Genomic DNA, 14154 nt, shown 5'->3' on the forward strand with positions numbered 1-14154 from the left:
CGGTGACCAGTGGTGTTCCACAAGGATCTGTTCTGGGACCTCTGCTCTTTGTGATTTTTATAAATGACTTGGATGAGGAAGTGGAAGGCTGGGTTAGAAAGTTTGCCGATGACACAAAGGTTGCTGGAGTTGTGGATAGTGTGGAAGGCTGTTGTAGGTTGCAACGGGACATTGACAGGATGCAGAGCTGGGCTGAGAAGTGGCAGATGGAGTTCAACCTGGAAAAGTGTGAAGTGATTCATTTTGGAAGGTCGAATTTGAATGCGGAATACAGGCTTAAAGACAGGATTCTTGGTAGTATGGAGGAACAGAGGGATCTTGGGGTCCATGTCCATAGATCGCTCAAAGTTGCCACCCAAGTTGATAGGGTTGTTAAGAAGGCGTATGGTGTGTTGGCTTTCATTAACAGGGGGATTGAGTTTAAGAGCCGCGAGGTTATGCTGCAGCTCTATAAAGCCCTGGTTAGACCACACTTGGAATATTGTGTTCAGTTCTGGTCACCTCATTATAGGAAGGATGTGGAAGCTTTAGAGAGCGTGCAGAGGAGATTTACCAGGATGCTGCCTGGACTGGAGGGCCTGTCCTACGAAGAAAGATTGAGGGAGCTAGGGCTTTTCTCATTGGAGCGAAGAAGGATGAGAGGTGACTTGATAGAGGGGTACAAGATGATGAGAGGCATAGATAGAGTGGATAGTCAGAGACTTTTTCCCAGGGTGGAAAGGGCTATCACCAGGGGGCATAATTTTAAGGTGATTGGAGGAAGGTTTCGGGGAGATGTCAGAGGTAGGTTCTTTACACAGAGAGTGGTGGGTGCGTGGAATGCACTGCCAGTGGTGGTAGTAGAAGCAGATACATTAGGGGCATTTAAGCGACTCTTGGATAGGTACATGGATGATAGTAGAATGAAGGGTAGGTAGTTAGTTTGATCTTAGAGTAGGTTAAAGGTTGTGGGCCGAAAGGCCTGTGCTGTGCTGTTCTATTCTATGTTCTTATTCATGTATTTGTCAAGATGCCTCCTAAACATCACTATCGTATCTGCTTCCACCACCTCCCCTGGCAGCAAGTTCCAGGCACTCACCACCCTCTGTGTAAAAAAACTTGCCTCGCACATCCCCTCTAAACCTTGCCCCTCGCACCTTAAATCTATGTCCCCTAGTAACTGACTCTTCCACCCTGGGAAAAAGCTTCTGACTATCCACTCTGTCCATGCCACTCATAACTTTGTAAATCTCCATCATGTCGCCCCTCCACCTCCATCGCTCCCGTGAAAACAATCCAAGTTTATCCAACCTCTCCTCATAGCTAATACCCTCCAGACCAGGCAACATCCTGGTAAACCTCTTCTGTATCCTCTCCAAAGCCTCCACATCCTTCTAGTTATAAGGTTAGGTTGTTCTCCTTAAAACAAAGGCAATTTGATTGAGGTGTATAAGATTATGACAGGCTTAGATAAGTTAGACAAGCAAAAACGGTTCCCATTAACAGATGGTTTAAGGACTAGGGAACACAGATTGAAGATTTTGCGCAAGAGATGCCGAGGGAAAGCGAGGAAGAACTTTTCCATGCGGCGAATGGCAATGACCTGGAACTCACTGCTCACAAGGGTGGGAGAAGCAGAAGCGATCAATGATTTCAAAAAGAAACTGGATGGCCACTTGAAGGAAATAAACTTGCAGGGCTACGTTGATCGAGCGGGGGAATGGGACTGACTGGATTGCTCTGCGGAGAGCCAGCATGGACTTGATGGGCTGAATGGCCTCCTTTAATGCCGTAAACGACACTATACAGATCTGGTAATCGAGTGGTTTTGCGCTTTTCCAGCACTTCATTGGGCTGAGAGTTCAAATCTCACCATAGCAAATTGTGAAACAGAATTCACTAAATCAAGTAATTTGTGGGCTGGCTAATATCTGGTTCACTAATATCCTCAGGGAAGGGAGTTGCCACCATTACATTTACTTATTTTAAAATGGGGATTGGATTAAATCAATCTGCTCGGGTCCAACTATTCCTGCGACTGAATTAAAGAAGGTAACACTAAGCTAAAGAGAGACAAAATGTCAGTGTGAGAATAAGAAGACCCTTTCTTTTACTCTTTCTCGCAAAGGCTGATGATCTCTCCTCCTCCATAGACCAGTGCCAAATATGGAGAATCTACTTCATTCACTTTACCTTCCTCCTCCCAATTTCCCTTTGTTTTTAAAGAGGTATCAAATCTATCTGGGAGTTGAAGAGGATAACAGACTGCCTGTCACCAGGTGTGACGCTGGATCTACATGTCCGATTAGTCACCACTTTGCAGAATAAACATCCAACCAGTTCATATTACTATATGCTACCATATTTAATCTGTATATAAGACACTGTAGGGATAGTGGTGATATTATGGTATCTGCAAATGTCTCTCCCCATCTATGTATTTAATACTGATTTCATCTAGCATGTCCATAGCCGAGGCAAAAGGAGCAGATATAGGAGGGGTGTCTAGAAGCTGGGCCAAAGTGATGGGTTTTAAGAGGCAGAGAGATTTAGGGAAGCAATTCCATAATGTAGGGCCTAGACAGCTCAAGTCACAGCCACCAATGATGGGGTGAAGGGTATGATGGGTGCAAAAAAGGCCAAGGTTGCGTAATGCAGGGATATCGAAGGATTGTAGGACTGGAAAAGGTTTGGGAGAAAGAGAGGGACAAGGCCATGAAGAGATTTAAACACAATGAGAATTTTAAATTTGAGGCACAGGAGGGCTGGGAGCTAACAGGCAGCGAGCGGAGTGATGGCTGACTGAGACTTGGGAGTTGGATTGCAGACAGGCAGCACAGCTTTAGATGAACTGAAGTTTATGGAGGTTGGAGGAATGGAGGTCATCTAGGAGAGCATTGGAATGTCATATCTGGAGGTGACAAAAATATATGGCTAGGGAGGGGGATTTAAAGGTCGCAATGATGGAGGCTTTGGTCTTCCTGGAAAACTCAGGAGTTAATAGACAAAAACCCATTTTCTGGTCCCACTATAACCTCGTAATTACCCCCAGTTTGGGAACCTCTAATTTACATTCTGTAAGTATTTGTTGTTTCACAGTATACGGCTGCTGTTGTCATAAAGCAGCATGTGTTCAGTTACTGTAAGAAACTCTCAGGGAGATCTGTGACTACATTATATATTGCTGCAACAGTTTCTTTTGGCCAAGCACACATTCAAATATTTACTTTTTTTCCACTTTCATATTATAGAATCTTAAATTTTAAAAAAAGATTAATGACATTACACCTCTAGATTCCTTTTACAGACTCTGCAAATGTAGCATTTACATTTTTTGCCAGTATAACCTCTTGTGGGAGACTGTGATAGGACATAATCTTGCACTCTGTCCTCCAACGTTAACGACTACATTAAATTATGCCACAAACACAATCCTGGCACTGTGCAGGAATGAGTCAAAATAAAGCCCCAAGCTTTCATTGGCACAGAACAACATACCTGAAAGTTGGCCTCTTTTGGTGCCCCTGGAGGTCCTTGACTGATTTCCTGAGAAGAGAAGCCCTGGGGCCGGTGCTGTTGGATATCTGCAGGGAAATTCACAACAGGTGCAGTAATGGGAGCCGGAGGAGTGTAGTTGTCAGGCAGCTGTAAGTTTATAAAAAGCATGTTATAAAAGAGAAGCCAACACAAAAAGGCCACCATACTATGAGAAAGGAGTGCGAAAAGATCAGGACATTGATCATTTCTACGCAAACATACTGGTTCACTAACTAATGATATAAAACCAATACAATTTTTGTGTAAAGCCTGACAGAGGGATATCCCCAGTTAAAACAGGCTACAACTTATCTAATTGTATGGTCAAGTCCCTCCTTAGTTCAAGAATAGAATACAAAAACTGGGTTCTGTCAAATTCCATTGTCCAAGGCTATACAATACATACTGAGTGCATGCTCCATCCCTTTATTAAAAATTGAGCACAGACTCCATCTAGTGGTTTGTGTAAAGAGTTGCCAGGAGAACACTGGTCAAGTAGAGTCCAGTGGCAATAAATTCTTCTTGCTTACGAATGCAGAATATTGTACTATTATGCAACTGGGACCAATTAATCATATGTGACAGCAGTGAAGCTTTTTTTGCTCTTTCTATAAATCTTATAATCCCTCTACAACTCGGATGATTTCATGAAAAAAAATCTCTTGCTCATTGAACTATAGTGCAGTAATCCATGGAGGTACACTGAATATTGTTCCAGTATTACTAAATAAATTCCTTTTGCCAGCCTATATAAAGCAAAATGCCCTTTTTGAAGTTGTCACTTGGCAGCGTCACTCGCAGTTCACAATAGAAGCTCAGCTAAGGTATGTTTCTGAAGTGATTGAGGGATTTGGTGAGAGGCAGGTAAACACGATAAATTTATAGTCAGAGTTATACAGCACAAAAACAGGCCCTTTGGCCCATCGTGTCCATGCCGGCCATCAAGCACCTAACTATTCTAATCCCATTTTTCAGCACTTGAACCGCCATAGCATACAAGGCTACGGGCCAAGTGCTCTTTTAAATACTTCTTAAATGCTGTGAGAGTTCCTGCCTCTACCACCTCTTCACCTATCAAATGGAATAAACTAATGACTAATGATTTTTCTGTTCATAATTACCAGTGTTTGAAATAATGGTATCAGGCTATATATGTTACAAATGGAAAAAACACCAATTCAATCCCTTCAAAAGCCTGAAGTAGGCTTAAAGAATACTGTTCCATTTAGGAATTTCAAAGCATGAGATTGCAACCATTAGAAATGATAACACTTAAGCTATGGAAAACTGGAAATCATGTCCCCAGGAAGGATAGGTAAATACTTTGGATTAGAGACGCCATCTCCTTGACAATGAAGGACAATCACGAGTAATCCAAAAACTGAAGAAATACACAAGATTACAGTAGCTGCATTGTGCACTCTAACAGAACTCACTTGCAATGCAAAATTCACTAGATGTTGGAGGTACTGCAGGATATCTTGTATCTCATGATAAGGAATCAAGACATCATGACAAAAAACAAAGAATCAAATTTCTTCTACTTCCTGCCATGGGCTTCCAGTTTCCTGGAAGTCAACACAATTTCAACTGTGAACACCAAGTCTTGGTGAGCAAGTCAAACATGGGGTCAGTCATGGGAGAAGGCCTCTATTTTCTACATCTGAAAAAATTCTCCAGGGATCTCGGAAGGAGCAGAAAAAGTAATTGAAAGCTTACTGCTCCTGCCACTGGGGGAATTAACTTCTTGATGAAAATAGAACTACTGATCAATATAATCTACAAATCAAAAGGACCACCACAGAACAGTTATGCACTCAAGAAAGGAGCAGGAGACTAAACTCCCAAACGGATCACAAGAGATGGACGGTATTCAAACCTTCAGTCACTTATCAAGTGAAGATGCTTTGGGGGGGTGGGGGGGGGGGGGGGGGGGGAAAAGAGATCAAGATATACTTCACCCTACCTTCCATAAACATCAGCATCAGCCTCCTTTCCTTTTGGGCCTCCTTATCTCGAGAGACAATGGATACGCGCCTGGAGGTGGTCAGTGGTTTGTGAAGCAGCGCCTGGAGTGGCTATAAAGGCCAATTCTGGAGTGACAGGCTCTTCCACAGGTGCTGCAGAGAAATTTGTTTGTTGGGGCTGTTGCACAGTAGGCTCTCCCCTTGCGCCTCTCTTTTTTCCTGCCAACTACTAAGTCTCTTCGACTCGCCACAATTTAGCCCTGTCTTTATGGCTGCCCGCCAGCTCTGGCGAATGCTGGCAACTGACTCCCACGACTTGTGATCAATGTCACACGATTTCATGTCGCGTTTGCAGACGTCTTTATAACGGAGACATGGACGGCCGGTGGGTCTGATACCAGTGGCGAGCTCGCTGTACAATGTGTCTTTGGGGATCCTGCCATCTTCCATGCGGCTCACATGGCCAAGCCATCTCAAGCGCCGCTGACTCAGTAGTGTGTATAAGCTGGGGGTGTTGGCCGCTTCAAGGACTTCTGTGTTGGAGATATAGTCCTGCCACCTGATGCCAAGTATTCTCCGAAGGCAGCGAAGATGGAATGAATTGAGACGTCGCTCTTGGCTGGCATACGTTGTCCAGGCCTCGCTGCCGTAGAGCAAGGTACTGAGGACACACTTCACTTATCAAGTGAAGATGCTTTGGGGGGGGTGGGGGGGGGGGGGGGGGGGGGAAAAGAGATCAAGATATACTTCACCCTACCTTCCATAAACATCAGCATCAGCCTGCTGCCAAGGTATTACATGAGCCTTTCTGTCTGGATTTAAGAATTGAACAGTGGCAGTTGGTCAAGATTAGCAAAGGAAATACACCAACAGCTCATTAGAAGTTTAGCTGAGGGGTTCTGGACTTCCTCTTGTTCATTTCTCATACCTACACACCTCGCCCAACACTGACAGATTATTAGTGACTTAGCCAACTGCTGCACTGACCAGAGTTCTGATTCAAGAGCTATGGGCAAGCAGTTAAGGCAGTCAGAGCACATTCAAATGACAGACCAAAGGTTTGCATCACGATCACTGCCGATCACAAGTAGTGTGTGAATTGGGATGACAAGGTAGACTCTTGCTTCTGCATAACAGTAAATATAAAAAAAAAAGGTCCCAATGTGAAAACAAGAGCATGGGGAGGGGGCGGGGGCAAGACCTGAAAACTGACAGGAAAAACAATCTTGGAAGCATCAGTGAAAGAGAAATGATTCGCTCTGGGGAAAAAGTGCACAGGAACCTAGAGAGGCACCTCGATAGGGTGAAGGAAGGGGAGGTCACATGGGTATTGTTCCAATGGCAGAACAAAAATGCTTAAAGGGAGTTATTTCTTTGTGGCGTGCTATACTAACAACCAAGAAAGACTTGATATAAAATGTGTACATTACCTACAATTTGAGATGTTACATCATAGAATCCCAACAGCACAGAAGGCAATTCAGCCTGTCATGTCTCGGTCAGTTCTCTGCAAGGGCTATTCAGCTAGCCCACTCCCCTGCCTTTTCCCCGTAGCCCTGTTAACTTTTTTCGCTTCAGATAATTATCCAGCTCCATTTTGAAAGCCGGGATTGAATCTGCCTCCACTAAATACTCAGGCAGTGCATTCCAGATCCTAATCACTCACAGCATAAAAGAAGTTTTTCCTCATGTCACCTCTGGTCTTTTTGCCAAACACCTTAAATTAATGTCCTCTGGTCCATAACCCTACCCCCAATGGAAACAGTTTCTTCCCATCTAATCCATCCAGACCCTTCATGACTTTGAACACCTGTGTCAAATCTTCATTCTACTCGTCCATCTGTGCCCTCTTAAAGTCTATCACTATTCTCCTCACAGTTCACAATACTTCCAAGTTTTGTCTCATCGCAAATTTTGAAATTGTGCCCTGCACACCCAAGTCTAGGTCATTAACATACAAGAAAAGTAGTGGTCCTAATACCGGCCCTTGGAAAACACCACAATATACCTTCCTCCAGTCCAAAAAACAACCATACACCACTATTCCCTGTTTCTTGTCACTCAGCCAACTTCGTACCCATGTCCTTTTTATTCCATTGGCATTAACTTTGACAAGCCTGTTTTGTGGCACTTTATCAAACATCTTTTGGAAGTCCTTGTACACCATATCAACTACATTACCCTCATCAACCCTCTCTACTAAGTCATCAAAAAACTCAATTGAGTTAGTTAAACAGGATTTGCCCTCAACAAATCCATGTTGGCTTTGCTTAATTAATCCACATTTGTCCAAGTGACTGTTAGTTTGGTCATGGCACTCAAAAAGTTAGACAATATGTCTTGAAATCTGACACAAGGTACTCAAAGTACAGTTAAACCAGGACACTATTTGGGAAAAATGAAATGTTCTATTTTCAGTACCAACTTCCTTCATTTCATTCAGCACAAATTTTATCCAAAAAGGGAAAAAATGCAACTGAATTGAAAAACAATGTTATATAGTTCGCAGAAGAATAACCAGAGATAGCAGCATAGTAAAGTACTTAGCAGTCCGCCAACAAAAGTAGCCAAGCATCGGTTATCAGGACAGTGCGAAGAGTTTAAGAACTCTGTGTTCCTCCAATTCCAGTCTCGCGCGTCCCAAACTTCCTTCGTCTCCCCACTATCAGCCAGGCCTTTAGACGTCTAGGCACTTAGCTCTGGAATTCCCTCACTAAACATCTTAACCTTTCCACCTCTCTCCTCCTTGAAGACGCTCATTAAAAACTACCTCTGACCAAATTTTTGGTCACTTGTCTTAATGTCTTTATGCAGCTCGGTGTTAAATTATGTTTGATAATGCTCCTGTGAAGCGCCTTGGGTCATTTTACTACATTATAGGTGCATATACACACATATATATATAACATATATATGCAAGTTATTCTTTTCCAAATAAATTCTTTTGTACACAACTGTAGAATAACTCAATAAAATTACATCAAATTATTAGCTTAAATGGTAGTTTTACTGAGATTTGTTTTCATGTGCAGTAGAAAGAATACCATTGCTAACTTTCAGCTCCATTACATTGATGTTACAGATCAAAGACTAACAGTTGACAGAAAACAACCTGAAAAAGGTTCCAAAGATTGCTTCTCACCTTGGAAGTCAGATAAGGTGGATATACCTAAAGGAGAATACAGATGTAAGGGAGTAGGCAAATGAGGGCCACTTGTTTTCAAGACTAGTAGGATGGACTGTGGAGTTTTTTCCTGTATTTTCCTCTGCTCTGGACCCTGTACCTTATTTGAGTCTCTGTTTATGCATTATATCCATCAGAATAACCTCAGCTTTTGGGATCTTCACTTTCCTTGGACACATTTGAGTTACTCTGTTTCTTAACTACGCCCCTACCAAAGCAAAAATGTGCCATTTGAAGGGTTAACGTCACAGACAGTGTTAACATAACTGATAATAACTATAAGTGGCACAGGCTGACTGAACTACAGGCACTGTGCAGACATCACCACAAAGTGAAATTGCAGTTAATGGTTCCATGAATCCAGAGCTAAAAGGATTTTCAGATTAACCCTCTAAGCTCATCATGTCCACAAGAGGTCACTCAGCTGAACTGTAAAATCTACCGAAGGAAAGCAATTACAGTCACAGCAAAATGGAAGACATCGTTCTCCTTCAAAACAGCTAAATAATTTCATGCAGGGCTAACAAATACTCAGTTTTGCCAAATACAGTCCAACTTTGTATGAATTCAACCAGTGCTTAAGTGGCCCTGATCAATTCAGGTTTAATTGTTCTCATTTGAGTAAAATGGCTTCATTTTGCTCTTGTACTATCTGCTGGGAGGAAAGAGGAGGGGGGGGGGGGGGATTAGAATAGGGGATTACTGCTGACATTAGAAAAAAAGATACCTCCTACTTTGACTGGTATTATACTGCAGTACAAACGAACAACCTAAGTTTCACATGACCAGCCCTTTTCCTGCACCACCGATAATCCCTTCCTTGGATCAGTCGCTTGATTCTTTCACCCAATGAAGTAGATATACTTGACAATAAAATCCAATCAAAACAAACTGGAAGCTTCAAAGACTTTCAAATACCATTTGTAATTTACTCAGATTCCCAAGGAAGCATCAGTTGCTCAGATCCTCTTCCCACAAAAGAATTTGGTGTTCTGATCTCACCCCGCAACCCCAAACATAGTTACTCCAAATTCCAGATTCATTAGCACCCACAGTTTAAGATGTGTACAAATTAGTGGGAATGCAGACTTAAACATCATAGTCTAGATTTTCTGGTATGGGTGCATTTTAGACTTCAACGGTTATTGCAGGTTCTAGGGTATGGCAGCTAATGGTAATGTTACTGAACTCTTGACCCAGAGGCACAGACCAATATTTCAGAGAATGAGTATTCAGATTTCATCATGGCAGTTTGAGAAGTTAAATTCAGTTTTAAAAAGAATCTGCAATAAAAAAGCTGATAGCAGTTAAACATGATCATGAAACTGTTAGACCATAAATGGCCTTCAGGGAAGGAAATTTACTGTCTTTACCATGATTTCAGTCCCACATCAATATGGGCGACGCGTAACTGTCCTCTGAAATGACAGAGCAAGCCACTCCGCTGTATTGCTACATTCTCAGGGCAATTAAGAATGGGCAATAAATGCCAGGCTTTCCAGCGATGTTCACATTTCAAGAATTCTTTCTTCTCTTTTGGGCCTCCTTATCTCGAGAGACAATGGGTAAGCGCCAGGAGGTGGTCAGTGGTTTGTGAAGCAGCGCCTGGAGTGGCTATAAAGACCAATTCTAGAGTGACAGGCTCTTCCACAGGTGCTGCAGAGAAATTTGTTTGTCGGGGCTGTTGCACAGTTGGCTCTCCCCTTGCGCCTCTGTCTTTTTTCCTGCCAACTACTAAGTCTCTTCGACTCGCCATATTTTAGCCCTGTCTTTATGGCTGCCCGCCAGCTCTGGCGAACGCTGGCAACTGACTCCCACAACTTGTGATCAATGTCACAGGATTTCATGTCGCGTTTGCAGACGTCTTTAAAGCGGAGACGTGGACGGTCGGTGGGTCTGATACCAGTGGCGAGCTCGCTGTACAATGTGTCTTTGGGGATCCTGCCATCTTCCATGCGGCTCACATGGCCAAGCCATCTCAAGCGCCGCTGACTCAGTAGTGTGTACAAGCTGGGGATGTTGGCCGCCTCGAGGGCTTCTGTGTTGGAGATACGGTCCTGCCACCTGATGCCAAGTATTCTCCGAAGGCAGCGAAGATGGAATGAATTGAGACGTCGCTCTTGGCTGGCATACGTTGTCCAGGCCTCGCTGCCATAGAGCAAGGTACTGAGGACACAGGCCTGATACACTCGGACTTTTGTGTTAAAAAGACTTTATTGGCTGTAAAGCCCTTTCAGACATCCAGTAGTTGTGAAAAGCGATATACAAATGCAAGTCTTTCTTTAAGATTCAAACAGAAGTGTACTACTTGCACCCAATTTGGTGACAGCTCATATGTATAGCTTTACACATGGAACTGTGCAATTCCAAGCAAGGCATCATATGCCCTCCCTCCAAAGCTCAAGTCTCGTTTCTCTCAAAATAGCTCTATTCTGCAGTGTATGACACATTCTGTAGCTCCTCCTCCGCCCCCCCACCATTTAATTTAAGGGATCCCCCAATGCTTTCGCCCTTTTTAAAAAAAAAACCCACCTTCAGTCACACATTCACTCTTTGCTGATAATTCCACTCATTTCTCAAATTCCTACAGATCACAAAGGGCAATGAGGGATGGGCAATGAATGCAGTACCTGCCAGCGATGCCCAAATCTTGAGAATTAATTTTTTTTTTAAAATCAAGACGCTGCTCAGTCTTCTATTCAAACTCATCCTTTCCCTCAATGGTTTGGAACATCCTATCAGGTTAAATCATTCACTCCTCCTCAGATTCTTTGGCTTTTAAAATTCAATCACAGCATCACATCACTACTGCAGCACTAATATTCACAATTCAATTTACAGACGTCTCTGTATGTTCACACTTTTTCATTTATAGTTTTCTACATGTTTAAATTTCCTATGTGATGAACGAACATTTAAAAACTAAAACTTATAGGATTTTTAAAATTTGTTTTTCATGGGACGTGGGCCTCGCTAGCCAGGCCAGCATTTATTGCCCACCCCTAATTGCCCTCGAGTAAATCCAGCACAGGGTTACTGTTTTCCAATGATGGAATACATTTAGTTCCATTTTTAAACAAAGGGATTCTGGGATTTTGTTACCCATGTTTTGGGAACTGTCTTCTGCAGTTCCATCTGTTTAGAACTTGGTACGCTAGTTTACGGTAAGTGAAGTACTGTTTTTATTTCATGGGGCTTTAGAGCTATGACATTGTTGCGAGGAATGTATTCCACGCAAACAGCAAACAAGTGGCCTTGATCAGGAACACTGAGAATGCTATGTCAGCCTTGTCTCAGTCAGAAGGTAATAGGTACAAGCACCACTTTAGACTTGACCACATAATATGCCTGACACATCAGTGCAATGCTGAGGGAGTGTTGCACTGTTGGATGTGCCCCTTTTCAGATGAAGTGTTACACTTCAGTCCCCATCTGCTCCCTCAGGTTAACATAGAAGTTACTATGGCACTATTCAAAGAGCAGAGCAGTTCTCCCGATGTTCTGGCCAACATTTAACCCTCAACCAACAACACTACTACAGATTATATGGCCATTTAGCTCACTGCTGTCAGTAGAGACATTGCTGTGCAGAAATGGTTGCTGCATTTTCCAACAGTGACTACATTTTAAAAGCATGCCATCAGATGCCAAGCACTTCCGGACTTCCCGAGATTAAAAGGCACTATATAAATGCAAGTTATTTCTTTCTTCATTGATGCATCCTGAACCAGCTCAGTTCCTCTTCTGCTCTTTTCAGCCTTGGGGCTGCTTGCTGTATTGCACATTGAACTCTTTCTTGGCTTCTCAAACAAAAAAGGTGCATCAAGCATCTGAACATGAGAGTTAGTTCCCAGATGCAATGGATATGATATCCCATAGTTAGGCAGCGTAGTGGTGGTAGATATAAAATTACTGTGCTCAGACAGGGCAATGTACAGTCCAATCAGTTGTTGGCAAAGACGATCTAGGGCTCTCCCAGAGAGAGAGAGACTTGGAAGATATTGAATGATGGCATGTCAACTTTCCAAGAGCAAAGGTCAGTTTTCATGCAATATCAAAGACCCACATGAAGGGCGAATATGCAAAAGAGAAGATACTTTTTTTAAAAAAAGATAGATCGAAGTAATATTACACAAATGCAGTAACATGAGAGGGCTGTAAAGAAACAAAGAAGCACTATTTACATGAAAGTGACACTTTGCAAGTAACCCTTTGAAATAATTTTTAGCAACTAGTTTTCTTTTAACAGCTGTATGTCCAAATTCTGTCATGTAATACTAATAACTAGCTGCAAAAGTCCCAATTTTAATTAATACAGGTTTAAAACTAAGACAACAGGACCAGCACAACAAAAGTCCTGGTCTCATTCCCACTTTGCAAATATTTGTGGAAATAAGATAGCATTTTGAGGTTTAAAATGATGGACATCAAATCAACTACCCAACCCCACCATATATGTTTTGAGCTTTGTGCTTCATTGGGCACAGCTGATGTCAGAAGATTTGCAAATGAGGAAAACCTCAAATAATGTGTCAAAAAATGTACCAGCAATTCAAATTTGAATAGCATTCATTGAGAACCATCACTTTTGGGACAACACAACTTTAGGTTGAAAAAGCAAAGGTGGAGCTCGTGCACATCTCAAGAATGACCTAGGCAAGGAACAGCTGCAGTTCAATCTGTCTCTATGTTCAGGCAGGAAATAATACCCGGATATCAATACCCATATGCCTCCTCCACACCCCTCGACTACCAGCAAATGAAGTGTTTCCATTTGAGATACTATGTCACATAATGCCAGCTCATCACAGCTGCAATAAAGCACAGGTTGCATCATTAGTAAGAATGCACAACTTACCATTTTCTTTCTTTGCCCTGCCCGCACTGCTGGAGGATCATTCCATCCATCCTGGAACCCTATTAAAAAGTAAGTAATGTGAGACGATGTATATGCAAAGAGGTCTTGTATGTCACACTGCTGACAAAGATGCTTTTTTTAATTGCATGTCTACAATCAGTTCAATGCTGATACATCAAACTCAATAACAGCATTATTGCTTTTTGCATGATAAAGTCAACATAGCAAAGCTTCAACATTTTAATACCTTCAGTCACAGTCCTCTCTTTATTGGTACCAGAGAGCACTTAATATAATCTACCCCCAGGGTCCTTGAATGAATCTTTGAAAAGCATTTGGTTGGGCATAATGATATATTTAAGGATTTCCATTGATGCCCCTGTACCTTTAATGCATTGTTTGATGTACAGTCACAACCTCAAGATGAATCTCGGCTGGAACAACCTTTCATCACGAAGGCCGTGACCTTACCATAGAGGTCGCTGGTCCACCCATTAATTACTAAGTTATTAGTGCAAGGCTTCAAGTGCATTGTTAGGCATTTTCATCATCAATAACCCCATAGGTCAGTTTTCCTCATCAGTTTGCTTCTATGTGCTGAAAATGCATGACTATTTCACATGGAACCT

The 14154-nt window shown here is 42.5% G+C and overlaps 1 protein-coding gene across 2 annotated transcripts in view; it reads right to left on the reverse strand.

The window, feature by feature from the left end:
* Nucleotides 1–14154, reverse strand: part of sec31b (SEC31 homolog B, COPII coat complex component) — an 83242-nt gene that overhangs the window by 12249 nt on the left and 56839 nt on the right. For both annotated transcript variants that reach the window (XM_068020744.1, XM_068020743.1), the window contains 2 exons: nucleotides 13526–13584; nucleotides 3478–3624 (listed from right to left, as the gene is read on the reverse strand). In XM_068020744.1, the coding sequence (XP_067876845.1) occupies nucleotides 3478–3624; nucleotides 13526–13584 (206 nt within the window). The remainder of the gene's footprint in view (nucleotides 1–3477; nucleotides 3625–13525; nucleotides 13585–14154) is intronic.

This window comes from Heterodontus francisci, chromosome 42 (assembly GCF_036365525.1).
Source record: "Heterodontus francisci isolate sHetFra1 chromosome 42, sHetFra1.hap1, whole genome shotgun sequence".
Lineage (NCBI taxonomy): Eukaryota > Metazoa > Chordata > Chondrichthyes > Heterodontiformes > Heterodontidae > Heterodontus > Heterodontus francisci.